This window comes from Ornithorhynchus anatinus, chromosome 6 (assembly GCF_004115215.2).
Source record: "Ornithorhynchus anatinus isolate Pmale09 chromosome 6, mOrnAna1.pri.v4, whole genome shotgun sequence".
Classification (NCBI taxonomy): Eukaryota; Metazoa; Chordata; class Mammalia; order Monotremata; family Ornithorhynchidae; genus Ornithorhynchus; species Ornithorhynchus anatinus.
In genome coordinates, this window is record NC_041733.1 from 28,545,666 (window position 1) to 28,570,879 (window position 25,214).

The 25,214-nt window shown below is 38.7% G+C and overlaps 1 protein-coding gene across 5 annotated transcripts in view; it reads left to right on the plus strand.

Annotated features, from left to right (window-relative positions):
• Window positions 1-25,214, plus strand: part of NRK (Nik related kinase) — a 177,230-nt gene that overhangs the window by 125,332 nt on the left and 26,684 nt on the right. For 4 of the 5 annotated variants that reach the window (XM_039912355.1, XM_039912354.1, XM_029067556.2 and 1 more), the window contains 8 exons: window positions 3,388-3,482; window positions 7,109-7,227; window positions 10,635-10,728; window positions 13,475-13,651; window positions 14,827-14,956; window positions 15,788-15,946; window positions 19,209-19,352; window positions 21,042-21,176. In XM_039912355.1, the coding sequence (XP_039768289.1) occupies window positions 3,388-3,482; window positions 7,109-7,227; window positions 10,635-10,728; window positions 13,475-13,651; window positions 14,827-14,956; window positions 15,788-15,946; window positions 19,209-19,352; window positions 21,042-21,176 (1,053 nt within the window). The remainder of the gene's footprint in view (window positions 1-3,387; window positions 3,483-7,108; window positions 7,228-10,634; window positions 10,729-13,474; window positions 13,652-14,826; window positions 14,957-15,787; window positions 15,947-19,208; window positions 19,353-21,041; window positions 21,177-25,214) is intronic. The other variant, XM_029067559.2, reaches the window with a different exon arrangement.

The following is a 25,214-nucleotide window of genomic DNA, read 5'->3' on the forward strand; positions in this document are numbered from 1 at the left end:
GGCATATAAAATTTTTTGGCAAATGATCCCATGAATTCCATTTCTCAGTTTGTAACACCATTATGAAGGACATGAGTAGAGTGGTTCAAGATGAAGAGATGCCATTAGTTTTGTGTGTTTGCTTACAATATTGTTAAGGAACACTCTTTCTTTTATACAATTTGCCAAAGAGGGTCTCCCCAAACCATTCCAGCTGGCATATCTATCTCTGGTCACGGTACAGTCTGTTTGCTACTTACTCTGGCCCTTGGGGGTTGGTGGGGGTGGGATGGACTCCCCATAATAGAATAACCATTTTTGTTTGCCTTTCATTTACTACTTCAATAAAGCAGCAAGCAAGAATATGTCACAAAAAACCAGTTTGAACAAATCCAACCCATTTGCTTATCTTGTCATTCAGATATCCTTCATTATTCATGATGAGCAAGCAGTAAACAAACCCAATTGGAAGCCTCTTCTTGGGCCCTCGTTTCAAATAAAGAATGAGTAAATCATTCAGAATGGGTTTCATAAATTGTCATGTGCTTCGAAGTCCTGTATAAATTGAATTTTTGTGTTCTTTAAGGTTGGCTTGGAAAGATTCTGAGTCAGAAGTTATAGAAGTACTTCACATAGGCTTAAAGAAGATTGTTCAATTTTCAGCAATTGTGACCATTTACTAGCTAATCTAAATCAATTAGGTTGTCAGGGTTGCTAGATTTATGTAGCAAAACATTTATGTAAAGAAGCAGCGTGGCTTAGTGGAAAGAGCGCGCGCTTGGGAGTCAGAGGTTGTAGGTTCTAATCCCGGCTCCACCACTCATCTGCTATATGACCTTGGGAAAATCATTTAACTTTTCTGTGCCTCAGTTACCTCTTCTGGAAAATGGGAATTAAGACTGTGAGCCCCATGTGGAACAACCTGATTACCTTGTATCTACCCCAGTGCTTAGAACAGTGCTTGGCACATAGTAAGCTCTTAACAAATACCACCATTATTATTATTATGTATTGATGCTAAAGCGTGCTCCAAGTTTTCTGAATAATTATGTAGTCCTCAGCTTTCTCTTTATCAGTAAGAATATGACTATCACACAGAAGCTGGTGAGCTTATGGAGTTTGTTCCCACAAGAAAGTTCTGCTAGTCAGAAAAATCAGTAGAGGCTAAGGCTTTGAAAACAATCATGGCCTAAAGGCTCATCATGGGTTATTCTAGGGAAAGTTAGGGATGAAGGGGGGAAAATTAAGGGTGTGAGGTGTTTCATCCTTCATTATGATCATTGCCAAGTAGGACAACTGTCCTGCTATTCCTGTAAGCTTCCTGTGTCATTACCAAGGATTGGAAGGAATAGGAGTCTGACCAATAATAGCATTTTCATATTTTTATATTCTGAACAATGTCTGACATTTCTGTAGATGTATTATTAAAAAAGACAATCACCAGTCATAGGAAAGGACAAAGTCAATTGTATTTTTGAGCGCTTACTGCATGCAGAGCACCGTATTAAGGTAAATAATTGGGTTTGAGTTGGTAAATACACTCCCAGCCCCTAGAGAGCTTACAGTCTAGAGGAAAGAATGACATTTCTATGGTTATACTGTCTCCTTTGGATCCTCAGTGTAATTAAAAGCAGTTAGTTATGACATGCAACAGTCAGGCAAAAGTTGTGTTATTTTTCCATATCTATAGAAACAGTGAACTTTCAAGTTTTATAAATAAACTTATACTAATAGTACAACAAAGTGGCTTATGACATTCCACTTGGATCATGAATTCTAGGTTACAAACATCCTAAATAAAAAATGTCTCCAAAGGCTATTGAAATTGAATCTTGCTAAGACTTCCCTGGATTTTTTATTGGGGTTGTCTCTAGAAATTTCCCTCCTTTAGTAAATTGTTTATGTCTTCAGCAAATCAAAACCATTTCAACCTATACTATATTTCAACTTATTTTCCCCAAGGATAAAGGAGGCTGAACTATCCAAGACTTCTTGCCCTGAGAAATGTTTATTTAATTCAGTGCAAATCATAGACTGGATTATTGTTAGGGGATGAAATGAAGGAGTAATTAGCATTCATTTATTTGAATGGCAAAGAGTTTAATTATTTAAATATTTTTATCCTGTTTCCATTCAGAAACTATTTCAGTGATTTACAATCCTCTGAATCAGAAACTCATTTCTTTTAATAGGGAAAGCTAATACCATTTTGGGCATTAAAGGTAGTGTATATTTTTAAGTAAGTGTCTCTGGGCTATTTAAGATACATTCTCTGTGCTGCCTAGACACATTTCATTTCCCTTTGAAGACAAACAGAAACTCATTACTATTTCCTTCAAACTCTTAGTCATAGAGCAGAATTCCCAACTTTGTTCAGTGCTGCCACACAAATGATTCCTGAAAAGTAGCCAAATGCAGAAAACCAGCAAAAAGCAAAGTTTGGAACATAAAACTGTGGGAAGGTCAGGGGAAAATAATGAAATATGGATAACATTATACAAATAGAGAAGAATTACTGGTCACTTAAGGAGTAATATAGTAATTGCTTAATCCACTTTCTGTACCTTGAGCAACATAAAATAATCCATTGATTTCCAACTATTCAGAAGTACCTGAAAATAATGTGTGAGATTTTATCTTGAAGTAAATACGTGTAGAAACAATATGAGTGAACCCTCTATCTGACCTTTGATTGGCCCCTTTTTGCAAGTAGATATGGAGAACCGAGTACTGCATTCTTACACTAGAATTATGGGTTTCCATTTCTCTTGATGGATATTAAATTTCTCTTTGTTGTAATTAACTACACATTCTTTGCCTAGGATCCAAGGATCTGCTTTATAACAACATTTTTACTTTTTTTATTTTTCTTTCTTTTTTTTTTTTAACCGGGTTCTTGCTTGTTTGGCACTAATTCTGACAGGGTGTCTTAAGACAACAGTAGTTCTGCAAGTCATTTTAGACGGTTTCCTCCTCTTTTCATCCTGATCCTTCACTGCTGGGAAGCGTTGGCTGCCGGGCTGCGGTGTCCAATGTCCAAGATGGAAGCATTTCCAGAGGGAGCAAAATAGGAAATCCACAAAATTTGCCTGACTGCTTATAGTGTGTAAAGCTCTGTACCAGTACTTTCAGGGAATCCATGGACATTGATTCAGACATTGTCCCTGGCCCTCAAACGCATTCATATTTTAAAGGGAAAAGGCAGACAAATGGGGAAAGATCTTCAAGGTAGTGTTTTCTTATTTCCCTCTGATCCTACACGGGCTTCTCCTATAAAAGGTAGAGGGAGTCACCTTCGCTAGCAGTGTCCCCTCAAATCAGAGGAATGTTTTAGGCTGGGTAATCCATTGAATTAGATTTTTTTAATCATTGCCACCTTCTTTCATGATTTCATTTATGGATTCCCAGGATCCTCCAGGACAGACAGTCCCATTTCTCAGAACCAAATTCAGCAACATAAATGGCCTGAAACTCTTCCTCAGCCTACACTTGCCCATATCTCGGTAAGTTTTCCTTTTTATATCTTGTATATCTTGTTTTCTTTTTATATTTTTATCTTGTTTTACTTTGTCTTTTAAATTTTATTCCATTAAGGAGAATGCCATGATATAAATTAATATGCTGGTAGTGTTATTTCAGTCGTATTTATTGAACACTTAATATGTACAGAGCTCCACCATCTTTCCTGTCTCACAAGTCCATAAACTTGGCATTATCCTCGACTCTTCTTTCTCATTCAACACACATATTCAAGTCAGCAGTAAATCCTGTCAGTTCTACCTTCACAGCATGGCTAAAATCTGCCCCTTCCTCTCCATCCAAACTACTACCAAATTAATGCAAGCTGTTATCCTTGATTATTGTATCAGTCTCCTTGCTGACTTCCCTACCTCCTGTCTTTCCCCATTCCAGTCCATACTCCACCCTATTGTCTGGATCATTTTCCTTCAAAACGTTCAGATGACATTTCCCCACTCAAGAAACTCCTGTGATTGCCCATCCACCTCCGCATTAAACGAAAACTCCTCACCATGGCTTTAAAGCAGTCAATCACCATAACCCCTCCTACCTCACCTCACTACTCCCCTGCTACAGCCCACACACTTCATTTCTCTAATACTAACCTTTCACTGTACCTCAATCTCGACTGTCTCTCCATGACTTCTGCCCGACATCCTATCTCTAGCCTGCAACACCCTCCCTCCTCATATCAAATAGATAATTGCCCTCCCCCACTTCAAAGCCTTATTGAAAGCACAGCTCCTCCAAGAAGCCTTCCCTGACTAAGCCCTCCTCTTCTCTTCTCCCACTCCCTTTTGCATCACCCTGACTCTCTCCCTTGATTTATCCTCCCTTACATCCCCCAACACGTATATGTATCTGCAATTTATTTATTTATGTATTCTTTATTTGTTAATATTAATGTCTGTCTCCCCCTCAGGACTGTGAGCTTGTTGTGGGTAGAGAATGCTTCTTTTGTTGTATTATACTCTCCCAAGTGCTTAGGACAGTGCGTTATGCAGAAAGTGTTCCATAAATACGACGGAAGGAAGGAAGGAAGGAAGGAAGGAAGGAAGGAAGGAAGGAAGGAAGGAAGGAAGGAAGGAAGGAAGGAAGGAAGGAAGGAAGGAAGGAAGGAAGGAAGGAAGGAAGGAAGGAAGGAAGGAAGTGGGTAGAGAGAGGAGGCAGGGAGGTAACAGTCAAGGCAGGATAGTAACAATTTGGATGGAGAGGAAGGGGTGGATTTTAGGGATATTGTAAAAGGAAAGAAGGAACTTGGGTGATAACTGGAGAGTACTGTGGGGTCATGGGAGGATTTTTTTTTAGAATGGGGGTAGATGGGCATGTTTAAAAGCAGTGGGGAAGGAACGATTGGAGAAAGAGTAGTTGAAGATGGCAGTCATGTGGCCAGTGGTTTTAATAAGATGCTGAAGGATGAAGTCAGAGGGCCAGATGGAAGGGGTAGAATTTGAGAGGAAGCAGGAGATCTTCTCTTGTGATACTACTGGGAAGGATGGGAGAAGCAAAGAAAAGGAAGGAAGAGCATGGGACTGGGCAGATGCCAGAGAGATTTGGGGGAGCTCATGCCTGATGGTTTCAATTTTATAATTGAAATAGGTGGCCAGCTCATTGCGGGTAGAGGATTTGAGGAGCTTATTTCAAGTCTGACACAGCTGGAGTCTGACACAGCTGGTCCCGGTTTATAGGCATAAAAGTCAATAAACATAGGGAAGTATTGTTACTGAGTGAGGGAGAGGACAGAATTATTGTAGTTGAGGATGACTGAAGATGAAAAACCTTTTGTCTAAGCTTGATGTCTGCATTTCCACCAGCAGCACTCTACAGATCAAGTACAGGAGTGGAGGAAGTGTACTGCGGAGGTGATCCAAGGCTGTGGGTTGGTGGAAAGAGATCAGTGGAGGGACAGAGAAATGAGGGAGTTGAGTTCAGTGGGGAGGGTTTTGTTGAGAGCCTGGATTTTTACATCAGGAAAAGATGGGGGCCAAAATGAAGCATGATGATTTTGAAAAATTGGAGGAATTTGAGAGATGGAATTGCTCTGTGGGAGAACAGGGCAGTTCTGTGGGGAGGGATTGTGTGGAAGAGAAAGCAGGTGAGGAGGCTGTGGTTGGAGAGTGGAATTTCAGAGTTTGTGATGTTAGAATTGTATAGTGGACTAGAGATGATGAGATTAAGCGTGTGCCCAAGTTGTTGAGTGGGTGAGGTAGAGTGGAGAAGGATGTCGGTGGAGTTGAGTAACGGGAAGGTTGTCTGGAACTTGTATATTTTTCTGAGTACAAATAACATTTTAGAGTTAAAACCAAAGTGTTTTTCATCTTCTACAATGAGTAACAAATATCTTCATGATATTATCTTCAGGGATAATTTTGGGTAGTAAATCTGTGCACAGTTCCACTCATGCAAATTGAATATTTTTGCCATTTGGCCTGAGTCATTTGGACAGAATTATAGTCTGAAAAATATGAATGATTAAGAACAATTGTGTTTGGGGACTTTGTTCATCCTTTAATTTATGTTGGAGACATAGGAAAAAAAGTTTATTCTTTTAAAAGAAGTATGCATGCCTGTTAACAGATTTAAAAGTAAATCTTAATTTGATTTCATACTAGCCCATCGTATTTTACCTCAGTAATCTAGATATTTAATTTTAGTATTTGTTAAGCGCTTACTATGTGCCGAGCACTGTTCTAAGCGCTGGGGTAGACATAGGGGAATCAGGTTGTCCCACTTGAGGCTCACAATCTTAACCCCCATTTTACAGATGAGGTAACTGAGGCACCGAGAAGTTAAGTGACTTGCCCAATCATTGAAGACTAATGATTCCATATGCAAATATTGCCTTTTGCCAGGTTGACTGAGACCAAAGTGTAACTGAGAGCAATTTATGTTGTTTATCCCCACTTTGTATCTAGGCTCTGCATGTTTATTTAATCATAAGTAACTTGTTGAATTGTATGAGTTAATTACTTACAACTGAGACTTTCTCATAGTCCAGACTGGTCCTCATTTCCACAACACTTCTTATCTCTAGAACTCTCTTCCTGAAAGGTATCAAACCATCAATCAATAGTATTTATGAGTGCTTACCATGAGCAGAGCACTAGTCCAAAGTGCTTAGGAGAGTACAATTCAACAGAATTAGCAGACACGTGCCCTACCCATAACAAGCTTACAGTCTAGAGGGGGAAACAGATGTTAATATGAATAAATAATTAATTTATAACATAATGTAAAGATATGAACATATGTATCTTCTTTAAATGAAGTGTATTTTCAGGCCTCAATTATGTGGTCAAATGGCTTTTGAAATCCAGCCTTTAAACAATAGCCTGTTCCAAGAGACATACTCAGTGAATTTTTGCCCTGATTGATCCAGGTGTTACAAGCAAAATTCACTCTGTCAGATATCCCTGATTCACTATGGGCTAGATACATTTTGAATCCTAGATAGGAAAATGTGTGAATTTTCCTGTTAATTACAAATATTTCCACTTAAAAAATATTTGCTCAAAATGTATTTGGGAAAAAATAAGAGAATTATGTTGTTTTCTCTGCTACTTTCTGTTCATTTCCTGAGAGGATGCAGTAATCTTCTTTGCACATACAGGGTCCAACTTTCACTGACAAAGGAAAAGACAGTGCCAACATATTTTTTAAAGCCTCTGAGTATTCATCCTCCAGCGATGAAGTTGGCAGTAGCGATGATGATGATCACAATCACAAAAGGTTAGCCTTCCTTATTTCTAATATTATCCCATGGCTTAATATCAGGAAGCTAGTTAGATCTTTGGCTCACTTTCAAAATCTTTTGCAGCGACATAGCTTGGGCAACCAGGACTTGCAAACTATTAATTTGATAGTATATATATATATATATATATATTGTTTATATTACTGTGATTATACTAAAGTGGTACTTGCAGCTTAAAACAGGACTTAAAGAAAATGACTTTTAGTGAATTGCCATCCCAGATTAAATTTATGTGAACAGATTTTAGAGTAACAGTTATGACGTGCTCGTTCAAACTTAAACAAAAAATTCATTATGCATGAACAGAAGTTTGGATTTGTTACAGCAAAATTCACTGTGAATTGACTCGGTCAAATATTTTCAGAATATACGGAGGTACTTTTCAGACTCTGAGAAGTGCTGTGACTTAAATGATCCTGGCTTAATTGCTCACATGTTTTTTTCTTTCCTTGTACAGTAAGAGAGGCACAGATTTGTAACGTTTGGCAGTCTAATGCTTTTGGCATGTCACCAATTGTTTGCAGTATGCACAGTTTTTAACTTTTCTAAACAAGCAATATTTTCATGTTTACATATGGTCTAGATTTCTGATTTTAAACCTGTTTTTAGGAGCATTCAAAAATAAGACAAGTCCCTAATTTTTTACAGAATCAACTAATGTGACTTTTTTTTTCCTCAGCTAACTCTAGCCTATATCTTTTACTTCTCCTTTTTCCAGTTTTCCCCTTGTAAGTTCAGGAGGGAGTCATTAGAATAGTCTTTTTTAGAATGTGTAAGTTTCAGGCCATTTCATGCTGCACATTATCTTCCAAGATTCACTGCATTAGAGTTTATACCATATTTTCCTTTTTATTCAAAATAAGGCTTGTAGTGTCCATGTCTAATCTAAAGACTTGTCACTGTCACCTTAAATGTATATGATTCAATGAAGCTGTTACAGAATTGAGAATCAAAGTGCCTTTTTTCTTAAAAGGAAATAGAAACATATAGTGTTTTATTCCTGGTGAATCTGTATACAAGGTACTGGCCTATCATTAGTGCATTTTATTTTCTCCATCTAAGCTGAGGATTATTTACCCACAAACTATCATACAAAACATTTAGTGATTTGTAGAATCTACCGTGTTACAGTATTCTGATAAGTTTACATATAATTCAGAAACTTATCTTGTTGCTCCAAGTCTTATGATTTAGTTTTAGTTTTATACATGTTTCGGTCCAGATGCTGCTATTCATTCATTAAGTCAGTCAGTCGTATTTATTGAGCACTTACTGTGTGCAGAGCACTCTACTAAGCACCTGAAAAGTACAGTTGAGCAATAGAGACAATCCTTGCCCACACCGGGCTTACAGTGTAGAAGGGGGGAGATGCTAGATGTGAAAGCTACTTCTCAGTTATTAATTTACTGATGAGTAAAAGTACATTAACTTTTTCATACCCCGGGTACCAGACATAAAGAGGTAACTTAGTTATGATGAATGTACAGTGTAAGAATTTGATGAAAATTACCAAAGATTTTGCCATAGAAAATACTCATGGGCTTCATGCCAACTAAAGCAATAGCCATAGAAACTACATCTAGCCCCCTGCAAAAAAAAAAAAATGTGTAGACCAACAGTGCTTTAACCAATGGGTAATATTTGTGCCGATACAATTTTTCTTCCCTTCCTTCTTCCAGTGGTTTTCTTTTGTCCCCTTGTATTCCTTCCTTCGAGATAGTAGCCAGTTTGTACTGGAATTCTCCTTGTAGCAAGACCAGGGAAGGGTCATTCATTCATTCAGTCATGTTTATTGAGTGCTTACTATGTGCAAAGCACTGTTATAAGCACTTGGGAGAGTACAATATAACAACAACGGACCCATTCCTGCCCAGAACAAGCTCAGAGCTATGGAGATAGGGAGCTCCCTGCTCATGTCCTTCCCTTTTTAATCCCCATTCTTATTTTCCTGAGGAGTCTGATGAAGTACAAATCACAGGAGGTAAAGGGGAGAGACTCTAAACAGAATTGGACTACCTTAGAGATCATTTGGGCCTTTGCCCAATGCCTATAAGAACATTGCCCTGCTTGCACTTTGCCATAGCGAAGAAAAACATTCTTCTGACCTGCCCCTAACCCTGCTCCTTATACTATCACACAGGAATTCTGCAATTCCAGGTGACTTGCCCAGTGCCTGATCCAGTTGCCTGGTATCCCAGAAGTGTGCCTAGCATAAAGTATGGAGTCAGTACAGCACTATTATACCATATTGAAACCTTTAAAAATACATTGATTCCCATAAGAGAATTTTATTGTCTTCACATGTCTAGATGAAGAGAGATTTTAAAAAATAATTGTATATATTACCACTCTAAAGGTGGTGTGTTAATTCAGCTAATGGCTATGTAAAAACTTAATTTTCCAAGTTATACATTTGGCATGCAATTGAGATTTCATTGTGTAAATAGTAAATTTAAATGAACATCTGAATATTTTTCTTCCTATTAATAAAAGGTGTTTTTGATTTTCTCTGCCAGTTAAACAATTCTTGAGGAAATTCCTCCATCAAATAAATTTTATTTTAGAATTACCACATGTTAAATGTTCCACATTGCCTGTTTCACAGAAATAGACAATTGCAATATTTTGTTTTGCTCTCTTCTTCTCACATGAAAAGAGCCAGTTACTGCCTTTTTAGCTCTGATGCTTCATAAAGCTGTATTTTGAAATCTGGTAAGCCCTCTCCACTTCCCCCACCCCCAGCTACCTCCCTGCCTACCTCCTGTAAAAGCTCTAGGTAGTTGTTGTTGACCAACAGAGTTCTTCCACAGTGAATTGTAGAGAAAAGTTCAATTTATTTGCATGCTGCATACCAAACCATATGTCAAAATAAGCTTATCTCAAATTGTCTTACAAAGAATGGAGAACAGGATATATTAATTGTGCTTAGCCAATAGAATGGACATTTCTTACTGGGTGGGCGCCCACCACCGTAGTTTTGAAATGAATAAACTTGAAGCATGCTCGCCTTTAGAAAAATTACTTGTTTTCACTCCTGATTTAGATTGTTCCTAACATATGCCTAAACATATGCCTAATCTATACATAATACAAAGGTTGGCCTAAATATGTAAATAGCTCTTAAATTTAGGAGGATTTTTCTGTAAAGGAATTGGGGACAAGAATTGAGAAATCTTCCTTTACTGTAGGTTTTATGAGATTTCCCCCAAATGTGGTTTACCTGTTTCCGTTAAGGAACCTATAGGCTATTTTTAAAGTATTTTCATTGAGAAAAAGATGATGGAGCACAAACATACATAAGTAATGTCCCAATACTGTTTAGTTGATTTCCTGATGTGTTGCTGCCAGTTTAGTCTTTTCACTAATTGTGGTTCGTTGCCAGGCAACCACTCAGCAATGGAGACGCAGATTTCTCAAGGACAAGAGTTACCGATGGAATAGAACTGAAACCCCAAAACAACGTAAATGAACAGAAGGTAAACTCAGCTATTTGTAAAGGAGAAGGACTAATTCTCTCATGTTGCAAATGTACATCTGTAAGTGATAAACATTTCTGTCTCTTCCAAACAGAGTTCAGACATCTACTTTTAATTTGGGGGCATTTTTAATTACAGCTAGGAAAAGCATTCCTAACCCATTTGATGTTTGGTGGCTCCTATTTGCTTTCAGGGATAAAGCTGACCATTTTTACTCAGAAGTATGTATTTGTGTTGTTAAATTGGCCAGCATCAGACATCCCTGCAACCTAAGGGACCTAAGCGGGGAGAAGGCAGGGACATCTATGGAGTTATTTAGTCCCTATGGAACTTATTTGGATGGAGCTCCTGCAGTCTGTGGTCACAGTCTTTGCAAATGACAAAAGTTGGGAAAGACTAACCATATGTTAAGCTTTTGCACATGCAATTTGAATGTCTCTCTGATGGAAGTTTCACATAAAAGGGAATAAAGTAGTCATTTTCTGCTACCTTAAAGTCCTACTAAAAGTCAGTAGAGGCCCAAATGATGATAGGACAGGGTATTTTCAACTTCTAGAGAAGACATCACAAGTAATATAAATTTGGGAGAGGAAATTGTGTCATTTCCTATACTTTTTGCTTCTGCTAATGGATGTCCTTAAAGAGAAAAGTTTTGTGGGCAGGGAACATATCTACCAACTCTGTTTTGTCATACTCTCCCAAGCCCTTAGTACAATGCTCTGCACACAGTAAGCACTCAGTAAGTATCACATTGATCAATTAAAAGCTATTGTCCAGTGTTTACATAGGCTGAATGTGTCTTCAGCAAACTGCATAGCTCGTCCATCTAGACTGTAAATTCCTTGTGAGCAGGAAACATATATACCAACTCGTTGAATTATACTCTCCCAAGCGTGTAGTACAATGCTCTGCATACAGTAGGCACTTAATAAATACCATTAAATGATTGATTGGTTAAATGCATTACATTTGATAAAAATCATCTCTGGTATGACTTAGAAGCAAATCGCTGTTTGCCACGGACCACACCAGAATTAGATTTCATCTTAATTATAGATGTATGGAAAGAACATTTCATTTGTGCCCATTGTTTTTCTCCTGTGGTTTTTAATCATGATGCTCTGCCTTTAACTTCCTGTCCTTTTTGAGGCCTGCTTCCAAATTCCTGTTACTCTGTATAACATAGTAGAATGTGAATTGTATAAACTGTACTATATGACTTGATCATTTCAGAAGAATATGTTGTATTAAAATTCAAGCATATTTAAATAGTTGCAATAAGTCCACTCTCCCCTACAACTAACCAGCTGCCTAAAGATCCCTTTTAGGACATGAAAAAAATTAATGAACATCTGGCCCCTCCAGTGAAAATTATCTCTGGAAGAAGCTATTGCTAATGTGTGTCCTGGTTTACTGTTATCACATATTCTCAAGAAATGACCCTGAATCAAAGAGAGAAAAGGGCAAAGTTCAGAATTAAAGGTGAAAGAATGATACTAAAAAAATGCCAAGAAATAAGGTGATTCTTTGGAATGGAAAGATGAGGGAGAGTACTGGGAAGAGACAGGTCACAGTGGGGAAGAGTACTGAGAGCTATTCAACCCAAATGAGGGGCTTGAACGTGCAGCAACACATCTTAAGGACCTACAGAGAATAAAAATAATCTCCCTATTCCTTCCCCCTTATTCTCCACTTGAAGCCGGAATATGCCTGTTCCAAGCAAAGAATCACATCCTAGTCAGCAACCATCCCCCTCCCTGTTCATCCCCCATCCTGCTTTTTAAAGAGATGATTCAGAGACGCTAGGCAGCACTGAAAGTAGATTCATCAGCAACATATACCCACTTCCATATACCCATATTTACAACTTGAAAAAATGCCAAGCCCCTGGCTTCCCCACACTCATCTATGAAGACATCACTGTCACTTCAGTTTTTCCCCCTCATCATTTCATGTCCGCCAGTAAGAGGAAAAAAAGAGCATATCATTTTTCTTCTCCAGAATCATAATTGGCCTCCTCTACTATTCAAAATGTGCATCAGAAAATGTTTCCTAATTTGCAGATGCCCGTTGGGCTTTTCCTTCTCCATTACTTAGATGCCATCTTTGTACATTCTAGAAAGTACAGTCCTTTTCTTTTGTTTGGATTAGTTGTGCTCCTTTTCATTGGTACACAGCTACACACTCCCTTGAATTTTTTTCTTATAGCTGCAGCTTTTTCAGTCTCTTCTCGAAATTTTCCTTTAATGAGAATTCCTTAACTCTGTCTGATTAGATGCACTGAATCTGACTCCCTGAGCCTCTCAAGGTTTCCCTATAAAATTGTTCTTCTTAAAGCTTGCATTCCCATTTCCCTCTATCTTTTGGCTATTGTCTGCTACTTTTCATCTTGTAATGCTTTCTATGGTTGTCTCAAGTTATAGATACGTCTAAAAAGACTATTCTCAACACTTTATACTGTGATGATTTTAAACTAAAATATGAATATAACTATTGCAAAAGACAGTTTATTCTAGCTCAAGAAGAAACCATTTAACCCAAAAAGATTCTTTAAAATCTCAGTAGAAATCATACCCCAAGTTCATGGTATTTGGATTTGTTCTCACTTTTTTCATTCATGATTAACACATTTCCCTCACAAGATGATTTTCTGCAATTCCTAGTCTGCCACTTCTCCAGAATGTTATGCTCCAAGTAACAAGTGACAGCTATGAACTTTAACTTTTGAATTTGTTCTAATGCATAGGAACAAATGGCAGGGAATCAAAGCTGTAACAGCCACCAAGGACTCTGGAATTTAAACAACCAGAACTACCTCTTGCCGGATCTCTTGCAGCAGAGTCATCTCTCAGGCTCCACAATGAACCAGCCAAAAGATACACAAAATAGTCAGGGACCTCAAAACAAACTTTTGCATAATAAGGTACATTTTAATCTATGTTAATTTGATGTATAGCCTGGTACTTAACTTCACTCCTGCAGTGGTAACACTAGAAAAAGTGACTTTTTTCCCTCCAACGACTCAACCAGTTCTTTTCTCCAGGAAAGCTTTGCTGCTTTAAAAGTTGCTTACCAGAGCCAGACATTTCCCCCACCTCTCTCCACTTGTACTTTCCCCATCTAACTCATCCTTTCTTATCTTCTCCCTATCCATTGTCACATGCCCTTCTCCCCACAAGGTCACCTCTCAGCTCCTTATACGGGGAACATAAAAATGAATTCAGAGCTAGCCATAGAGTTCCCCTAGATGTTCTCAAGGGTTATTTTTTTTTCAATAGCAATTTCAGCAAAGGAAGGACAGAACTACAAATAAATCATCTGCCCTTGCTCTGTGGCCTTGGCTTTGCTGATGGTGCCATGATTCTTCAGTCAGTTCATGCAGAAGGGTTTTAAAAGGGAATTATCTCTCCCACCCTTCTTGATGTTTCCAAATCTAAAGATAAACAAGTTATTTCTGAAATGAATCAGATTTTCACAATCTAGTTAAAAAGAGGCTTGGTATTATACCCTACCCATTGTACTCATCTATGCAGTGAATTTCTCTGTTTGTGAAAGCATCATAAATAGGGAAGTGTGTGTGTGTTTGTGTGTGTTTGTCTATGTATACACCTAGATAGTTTATTTACATTAAACTAAGGCAAAGTTTTGAAAGATTACAAACTGGTATCTCAATTTAGTTTTGCAGCTCTCCACAGAATAAGAAATCCTTTATACATTTTGGGCAATTTTGTAGGTTTTACAGTGTTTTTTCCTTGATCACAGTAGAATTCAAGAATTCAGGGATACCCATTTCAACCTGTTGAATTTATGTTTGGAATTTACCTGTTGTTAATTTGACAATCCACACTTGTTAAGTTTCCATGAACACCTCATGTAAGTGTATGAATGCAGTAGAATGCATACATTCTCACTGGAAATTTAAACTGTCAAGCTCCTGCCCACTGAAAAAAGCTTTGAGAATATTTGAGAACCAGGTGCTAATAAGTATGAACCCCCTCAAGTTTACAGCTTTAAAGCTGTGGAGCCATTAGCTTGGCCCCGACCTTTCTTCAGAAGTCTACTCCTACCTTTAAAAATAAATCTTCCTTTTCATTATAGGCATCAAGTGCCGGAAATACGCCATCAAAAAACAGTTCATCATCCACTTCATCATTCACCTCATTCATCGATCCAAGACTTTTGCAGATCTCACCTCCATCTAGTCCAGTGGGTCCCACCAGTAGCTCCCGTGAGTATGCTTATTCTGACCTAAAAATCGTGAATAAATGTTTTAGGCTATTAGGCATAATTTGAGGAATTGAAATATTTTAATTTTCAAGAAACAGATCAGTTCAGATGGATCTGGCAATGCTTGCTACTGAGAACCTCTGACGATTTGTATAAATGGGCATATTGTAATCTTCCAGGCAGAGAGCACACCCTGCATTGTGTTGCCATCAGTGAGGGGCACTAAAAATGCCAATACTACCCAAGTCCCAGTAACTTAAAGCTTATTGAGAGTCAGTTAAAGACATAATGAAGCCCAGTCTCAAACACTGTGAAGTAGCACTGGACTACTGGGAGAGCACTGCAGCAACCGGATCAGTCTGACACGCCGTAATCAAGAGCAGTAAGAAGCCTTGAGCAAAGCTAAGAGGCAGACTGGAAACCAGAGACCATCTCTGCCCATTGTTGGGTAGGAATTGTCTCTATTTGTTGTGAAATTGTACTTTCCAAGTGCTTAGTACAGTGCTTTGCACACAGTAACTCTCAATAAATACAATTGAATGAATGAAAGAGTAAACCATTAATCTAGTATTAAGCAGGTCACACTGGTCTTTTCAGTCTTACTTACACGCAAAGGGTCTCTACATCAGTAGTATCATGTTTTAAAATGAAGAACGCCTCATCAGGATAAAGATAGAGAAAATCAGAGCAGAAACGATACCAACATTTGTTCTTTAAATCTATAAAAATGATTTCCAAAATACTAAAATGTGAAACTTTTCTGGACCTCTTTCAAAATGTAGAAGACAAAGAGTAATAATTTCCTTCTCCTTTTCCTCTTCACTTTTTACAGCATGTGAAGTGAAATCTGATCCACCAAGAAGGGAGAATGCCAGGAAGGGCTCAGTTGTCAACGTCAATCCCACCAATATCAGACCCCAAAGTGACAGTCCAGAAATTCGGAAGTACAAGAAGAAGTTTAATTCTGAAATTCTCTGTGCTGCTTTGTGGGGTATGTTTTGTGGACAAATAGCCCTCGTTACTGAATGCTTATCTCTTTGATGCACCTGAACATTTTGCATGCCCAAGCTTGAGAAAGTAGAAAGTCAAGTATAGAGACTGACTATGAAATGAGGCTCATGGTGTAAAGCTAAGCTGAGCCAAGAGCACTGAAAAATTTGTAGGAGTATATTTACTTGTGTGAGGGTAAAATTTGCTGGTTATACATACCTAAATACCTTGATATTACAAATACCTTGGGGAAGCATTGTGGTCTAGTGAAGCCTACTGTGTGGGCAAGTCACTTGCATTCATTCATTCAGTCATGTATATTGAGTGCTTACGTGTGCAGAGCTAAGCACTTGGGAGAGTATAAAAATAGACACATTCCCTGCCCACAGCGAGCTTACAGTCTAGAGCGGGGAGAAGGACATTAATATTTTGAAAAATTGCAGATATTTACATAAGTTCTTTGGGGCTAGGACGGGGAAGAACAGAGGGAGCAAGTCAGGGCAACAGAAAAGGAAGTGGGGGAAGAGGAAAGGGGAAACTTAGGAAAGGTGTCTTAACCTTCCTGGGTCCAGTTTCCTCATCTGTAAAATGGAGATAAGATCAATTGTGAGCCCAGCAGCACTGTGCTGTAGCTAATCTGAAAATCTTATTTCTATCTCAGTGCTTAGCTCATAGTAAGTGCTTAATAATTGTCATTTTAATTCTTGACATGGCACTATTATTGGCCTGCAAAGTTCATTAAGATTCTGTCATTACTTTGTGGCCACTGCTGAGAATGTCTTTCTGCATCAGAATGGACGAAGGAGTCTTTCTGCATCCCTGATAAGCAGGCTTCTTAAGTCCCATCCTATTCAGTTGTATATGAAATCACAGCTCTAGGAGATGCAAACAGGAACCTGGATGCAGATGTTAAAATATCATTCAATTGATTGTATTTATTGAGCGCTTACTCTGTCCAGAGCACTGTACTAAGCACTTGGGAGAGTACAATGTAACCGAGATGGTAGACATGTTACCTTCCAACAACAAACTTACAGCCTATCCGATCCTCTGGGAAACTCTTCCAGGTCAGTTGTTAGGTGCAATGACTGTTCCTTTGAGGCAACCACAGAAAGACTTGGAAACCACTATGCAAATCATCATTCAGTCCATCAGTGATATTTGTTGAGCATCTGTGTGCAGAGCACTGAACTAATTGCTTGGGAGATACAACAGAATTGGTAGAAACGTTTCCCACCCACAGAAACTTTACAGAGGGGAAGACAGACATTGCTATAAATAAATTATGGCTCTGCAGACCCGGCCCAGGACTTCAAACTGGTTTTGAGTTGAAAAAAAAAGGAGTAACCCTAAACTAGGAAAACCTTTCAAATATCAAAAGATCTTCACAGACAACAGACACCCGAGTGCTGACCCAGAATTCTGCTTTTGAGGCAGGACTCTATTCAGTGGGGCACTATTAGACAAGTACAAAACCAAATCAAGAAGACCAGACAGAGTTTGGAAACAAACTTGGCATTGAGATTCAAAAGGTAGTCTACAGAGACCCAGCAGTGGGACCTGAACGTGCTTAAGATTTCACATCCAACTTCTTGAGTTTATCCATAAGTGTCGTCTTAGTGCCATATTAAAAATTAAATGGCAACCCAACAAAGTAAACATAAAGGGCCTGGAATAAAGTCAATCTCGTAGCATCAACGCTATGGTCACTTAAATCCAGTTTTGCTTGGTTATGTTGTGCACATAGAATCGATGACATCAGGATACTCAAGAAGCTGCTCTTCTGTGAGCTGAAAAAGAGTGACCATAATCAGATGGGCAGAAGGAAAACTCTTTAGAATGTAACTTCAGACATTATAGTATGGAAGCAAAATGATGGGACAAGATTGTGGCAGAAGACAACTCAGTGTACTTAAACAAGAAAGGAGTAGCACTTTTTGAGCAAAAGCTTTGAGATAAAGCAGTAAACAGCATGAGACAATGTCAACAAATATCAAAACATACCCGGAAACAGATGGTCTTTGTGTAAGCGTGTGGCAGAAACTGTTGGACGCACTTCAGCCCTTTCACTCCTGCACCTATAGGAAAATTAATTGTCAAAGGACAACTATACAACTTTTGTACAAACACATAGTGAGCCCACTCACATTTGAGATCTTCCATGAAAGATGTCTTCATGAATCCTGAATTTGAATAGTCTAAAACAGATCTGTGGAGTCTACAATTCTTTAACTTTGAGACCCTCCTACAAGTTTCTGTCTCAGTGAAAGATTGATGCCCAACTTCAGTACTGCTGAATCAATATCTTACCTTAAATTAGTTTTAGTCATAAATGAAACAGAATAAATGAATGAAAGGAGTGGAAATACCCAAAGTAAGCTTTCCAGCTTGTAACTTAACAGGATTTGTTTAATGTGTGATTGAGGTGGGTTCAAGGTTTTAAATTAAAACCAGAACAGTGCAGCAAAAACTGTAATTGTGCATGTGCTGAGGCAAGGAAAACCAGGTTATCCTCAGACCTCCACCAGCATAAAGTGTCAGATTTCAAGAGCGCAAAGTTTATTTCATTAAAAAAATCCTTTAGCTCTTCCCAGCCAGTGAATTTTTTATTCCAGAGACAATTAATTTATAAGGCTTTCACATCCTTGGATGCAGTTAGTGCCTGCTAACCACATTGCCTTTGGAAGTCAATTTTTTTAACACTGTACTGTCCTTTTCAAAACAAAGTTACAGTAATGGCATTTTCTCTCTCTTGCAGTTGTGCTATTAGGGACTTCTGATGCTCTCTTACTGTTTCATTGGTTGAATGATCAGAAATGGTTAGAATACAGATTGAAGAGGATTGTTGCTTAGAGTGTACAGCTTATTTCATTTTCTATTTTAATTTGATCAATTTATCTTTAAATACTGGTTTTGAAAGATCCAGTGAAGTTTGGATATCTGGGAGGATATTGAAGATATGGTAATGGGCTCCATTTTCAAGGAACACTAAGCAGCTTAACCATTAACATGAAGTAAACTGATAGTTTTAGTAAACTGCCTTCAACCATTTACTTATCCCATTTATTGTAATTAGAAGTGTGAAAATATTTTCTACATTTACTGAAAACAGATATGAGCCCCAAATAGGAAGTGTCATTCTTCAAGTATTTGCTTTGACAAAGCCTAATGGTAAAATAAGCAGATAACACTAAAAGACCCAAAGCAATGACAATTCTCTAAAGCAATTTAAGAGTTTTAGTAACGTTTTCTTATATTAATAGGTGTGAATTTGCTGGTGGGAACAGAGAATGGCTTGTGGCTACTGGACAGAAGTGGTCAAGGAAGGGTGTACTCCTTAATAAGCAGAAGACGTTTCCAACAAATGGATGTTCTGGAAGGACTCAATGTGCTGATTACCATTTCAGGTTTGTTCTAGATTTAAAAGCCCCAACCCACTCTGGGAGATAATTATGTCAAATAATTAGGTTGTAAACTAGGTTGAATGCTTTCAAATGTAGGACAGTATGAGAGTGTTGACACGATGAAAATAGTCTTTACATCTGTTTTTCATTATGATTTCATTATGATTTCATTATGATTCCAATTCATTATGATTTCATTATGATGAACATTTGGTACATCTGGGATATTTCACTGTACATTTGAGATCTAAAATGGCAATTTTAATCATTTTAAATGGGGTATAGAAAATGGGGATTTTATCAGGAATGACTTCAGCCTTAGTGTAGGAGTGGGCAAGACTCATGAACAGAAAGGCCCCAAACAGAAAACATAAAATGGCCGGGAGCAACAGATCAAAGAAAAATTCCCTCAACCAGAAGGGTAGTGGTGAATAGGGGAGAACAGGCGTTCTCGGGTTGGGGTTAGCGAGCCGTAGAAGGCGGAGTCGGCCTGGAGTCATACCCCTTCCCAGCCTGGGCCCACATGGTGTGGGATGCTGCCTTTGGCATTGGAGCAGCAGCACGTGGGCGTGCAGAATGAATTAGAGAGCAGATATGCATGAACTGCACAGCAAGTGAGAAAGAGCCTCATGTGACTCGCGAGCAGCAGTTTAGCCAACTGTGTTCAAGTGAATTCTTGCATCTTAAAATATTAGTGTGGAATATAGTATTTGTCATAGATTTCCAGTCCAGTAATACTTCAGTTTCTGTGATATGTGCCCAAACACTGAACTACCACTGTGGCAGAAAATGCATGGCTTCCACACAGTCTTTCAACTTTCATGCTTTTTAGACTTGGGTTTCTTTTGAATTTTCTTTGCCATTTCCCCTGAATGATATTCAAAATGACATTCTGAGTACTGAAAACACAAACCTTTGATTGATGCCAATAGGGAAATAATAATGGCGTGACAGTGCCTTTACACATATGAATTTGCAAGCACACTCAAGTGGGTCATTCATTAAAGAATTGTCCCACAAGGAAGGCTTCAAGGCCAGGTACAGAAATCATCAAGAAATGTCCTGAAGCTTGAGCAGTTTTTTCTTAGAGTAAAAAGAAAGATTTAGAAAAAGATACCATGTCAAAATGGAGAAAAAAGGCAGATGAATAAAACTGCTCAGATTTCTGGTATATGAACTTCAGGGGAGACATCAAGTCTGACATTCATCTGGTAAAAGCGGGGAGGGCTACTATATGTGGGGCAGGGATGTTTATAAGCAGAGGTTGGGGAGGAAGAAGTACATTCCTCATCCTTTATGAGGGGCAATGTAAGAGCCATATAACTACAGCATGGTCCTTTAAGCCACTGAGCTCAAAATGTGGGCTTACTCGAAGAGTGGAGTAATAATTTAAAGAAGCACAAATTCCCCCCAGAGGGCAATGAGGTAGATGCTGGTAACTGATGCTAGAGTCAAGCACGGGCCTGCTTGATGAGAAAAATTCAGGGGTGAAGGTCAAGCAAGCCCTTACCCTGGATTTGGAGGAGAGAATTGTGCTGAATGGAGATATTAGAGCAGAACATTAAAACATCTCATCAGAAATACCTGAGATGGCCAAATGGATGGACTTTTATCTTAAGCAGTAGGTTTGGTCCCATTTTGGGAAAGGAGTTAAGATGAACCAAAATGCTTTGTTTTTCCATTGAATATCAGGCAAGAAGAATAAATTGAGGGTGTATTATTTATCTTGGCTGCGAAACAAGATTTTACATAATGATCCTGAGGTGGAAAAACGGCAAGGCTGGGTCTCAGTGGGAGATTTAGAAGGTTGTGTGCACTACAAAGTTGGTGAGTTTCATTTTACCTTGTCCTTCTTCCTGGTAATTTTACATTCTATACATCTTGGAATGGTAACTTGCAAAGTAATTCTGAATACAGAAGTTGAGAGATAAAGAAATTAAAACCCAATGGTAAGTGGGATCTTTCGGTCTCTTGGGTACTATGTCTGTTTAGTCAATTGGCTAAACTAAAATAAAATTGCTATACACCTCTTGTTTATCTTTGCCTCTCAAATTCCCTTAATCACAATACCTGCATAACCAATCCCTTTTTAATCCCCTCCAGTATATGCTCGATAAATACTCTGATTGATTGACTTGTCCCTACAGCCAAAAATCCCTTCTGTCATAGAGTAAGAAGGGAGTGTCAAGAGTCTTCTGCTTCAAGTCAGGAGAATAATCTACTAACCTTGCATTCTTTTTTCATAGACTGCCATGGGTGAAAGCTTCACATCCTCCCTTGGTAGCCCGTACCTGTCAGTTTCTGAGAGTCAGGAAGTTCTTATATCTGTGGTTTAAATCTATTTCCTCTGTGAACTTGGAACAGAACTGGCGGCATCTCTCTTAAATTTTTTGTATATTTGAACATTCTTATTAGTTCCACCTTAGTCTTCTATTTTCTAGGCTAAATAAATACTAATTCCTTTTACTTCATTTTTCCATCATTTTCTATCTTATCTTCATATCTTACCTCGTTGTTTTCCTCCTGCAACCCAGCCCACACACTTCACTCTTCTCTTTCCAGTCTAGTCACTGAATCTCAATCTCGTCTATCTCACTGCTGACCTGTCACCCACATCCTGCTCTGGCCTGAAACAGCCTCCCTCTTCATATCTGACAGATGATTACTCTCCCCACCTTCAAAACCGTATTAAAAGCACATCTCCCCAAAGAGTCCTTCAGTGACTAAGCCCACGTTTCCTCTTTTCCCACTCCCTTCTGTGTCATTCAGTAGTGTTTATTGAACACTTACTGTGTGCAGGGCACTGTACTAAGCGCTTGACTATCGCCCCTTCACTTAGATCTGCACCCTTTATTCAACCCTCCCTCAGTCCTACAGCACTTATGTACATATCAGTAATTTGTATTAATGTCTGTCTCCCCCTCTAGACCGTAAGCTTGTTGTGGTCAGGGAATGTATCTACCAATTCTCTTAAATTCTATTCTCCCAAGAGCAGAGTGCAGTACTCTGTACGTAGTAAGCACCCAATAAAAATAATAATGATGGCATTTGTTAAGTGCTTACTATGTGCCAAGCACTGTTTTTAGCACTGGGTAATCAGGCTGTCCCACATGGGGCTCACAGTCTCAATCCCCATTTTACAGATAAGGTAACTGAGGCACAAAGAAGTGAAGTGACTTGGCTCAGGTCACACAGCAGACAAGCGGCAGAGTCGGGATTAGAACCCACGACCTCTGACTTCCAAGCCGCCCGTGCTCTTACCATTAAGCCATGCTGCTACAATAGATTGATTGACTGATCAATCTCTGTGCCCGCTCCAATTTCTCCACATTCACTTATAAGTGGTTTGATAATAACTAGACAAAATATACTGATAGGAATATGGCTTATTTAGGATTTAGTGAAAAGGATTATTTTGAACTTTGACATGCCATAATCTATCTGATGTGCCTTTTCAGTTAGTGAAACCACCATTGTTGATAACTGTTTAGTTTATGGTCAGCAACTACCCCTGTCAGTCTTTCTCCAGTCTGTATTTGTGGTGTTTGATTTTTGTCTATAAGTATTCAGTCTTAGACTTTTTTTATCATATTTCACCATATTTCATGCTACAGGTCATGGAATTTAAATCATTTTCCCAAGTCTCCTCGGGCCATATTTTTCCAAGTTAGCCTTTGTAAAAACTTTTCCAGTTGATCCTAGAATTATTTTCTCACCATTTATATAAAAGTGCATCACTACTTTTCCATTAAAATATACCCTAATGCTCCTACTCAAAAATGGGCTCTGCCTGGAACTGACAAATGTTTCTAACCTCTACTGATGTCCCAGCTGATATTTCATGTATTCCATATTTTGATTTATTATTGCAGAAAGGAGCAGGGAAATTATTGGAGTAATCAGGAGTCAATCAATCGGTTGTATTTGTTGAGTGCTTACTATATGCAGAACAGTGTACTTAAGAGAGTACAATATAACAGTACAACAGACACATTCCCTGCCCATGGTAGAGCAAAGCTAACGGTCTAGAGAAAAGTAAAGAAAATAGCAGATTTCTTACAGAACTGACTTCAGTGGTAGACAAAACAGGCACCAGGGTCTGTCTGTCAGGGAAAAACTGACCAGTCTGGGCCCTGGAACTACTTATTTATTACCTTTTGAACCCCTTCCAGAGCTGGGGAACAGTTGAAGGAGCAGATCTGCTGCAGCAACAGGTAGCTCTGACTTAACCACCTGTTTCTCCCCCACCCCGCCACCACGTTTCCAGCCAGAGTTTGGACACAGCCCCACGTCCAGGCTCAGCTCTGTTTCCAGGATGAGGACTGAGGGTTCTTCCGGCACCAGTATCTGCCAAGAGCCATCAACTGCCTGGAGCCTCCTCTGGCATCCTAGCTGGTATTTTTATGTTCATTTGGACTCAAACATTTCTGTCTTTTATTGTAGTCCTTGCCAGGAGCAGTTTTAATTAAGGGACCGCACAGGTGATTGGATTATATGTACCAGAGAGTACTTAGTGTAGTGGAAAAACTTGATGCCTTCCAAGGCACACACTGCCAGTCTAATTGTCAGTTAGCTAAATTGTCGGTTAGAATCATGACTGTTTTTACTTTACTGCCATGTAGCTGTTGATGTATTATGTCAGTTGGAGTCTGCATGTTTGCAAGCCCTGACATATGCGAAACATTGTTCTCAGAAGACTCTCTTACCCCCATCACTGCTGCTGGTGTTATTTGACTGTATGCTTTTCAAGAGGCACGGCTGCATTCAAAATTGAAAGTAATTTAGTGAACTGTTGATGACAGCCGTGTTAGTGGAAATACATCCCATTCCCCTCCAATTCAACACTCCTCAACTGAGATTTAATATAGGTTGGGAAAATCCCTAGTAAGGATTTTGAAGCAGAGAAGAGTCTATCTTGGTAGCTCTCCAGGATTCACAAAACCCTATTTAGTGCTTGACATTGATAACTGAGTGCCAGGAATTCTGCTATCAAATTCCTACAGAGTGACTTTTCTGGGCAGGCAGCTGATTTGGAGAGACTGACTTCAAAGGATTTCTGTATCATTGTGTTTTTTAGAGGCAGTGATAAACTAATAGACCCTGAATCCATATCAATCAAAACTAGTCTTCTACCATATCTCTCACTAGTAGACTTTATCTTGATCCTTCCAGGCTTTCCGCATCCCCCTTCTCTTGCCTAATTCTGCTGTCCTGGCTGTACCATTAGAAAAAGAAAAATTGTTTGTGCCATGCCCTCTTTTTCTATAAAACTTGGGTGGGAAATCCTTGAATCGTTCTATTTTACTCCCTTCTACGTAGTTGAGAGCTTATGGATTTTCTCATTCTTCTTAATGTGCAGTATATAAATGTAACTTTCAATTAATTAGTTTGCCGGTTAGTCAGTCATTTACATGGCTAATTTTTCCCTCCTGCTTCCTGTGTTTTTGAACTTTTCACAGCTAGTTATCACCTCCATCATAATATGAGACAGCAGAAAGAGCAAAGAAAACCAATCAATCAGCTTTGTTAGTTGCGTAGAAAAAAGGTGTGTGGGGGTGGTTGAAAGTAGTGGCTAATATGAAGTTGTTTTATCTAGGAATATAAATTACATTTCCTAGGTCTAATTAGCATAGAGAATCGAAAGTTGACGGTAAATGGTTTAAAGAACATTTATGAGACAGATGTGTATTTTGTAAGTTGGGAGAAATTGATTTCAAAATATTCATTCCTGAGTTAATGGACCTCCTTTCCTACTTAATAACGAGCTATTAACATGAAAACTAAAGTTCAAGCACTACCAAAGTTAATGTTTCCCCTAAACACCAGTCGCCACCACAAATCTATTCTCCGATGAATGAGGAAAAT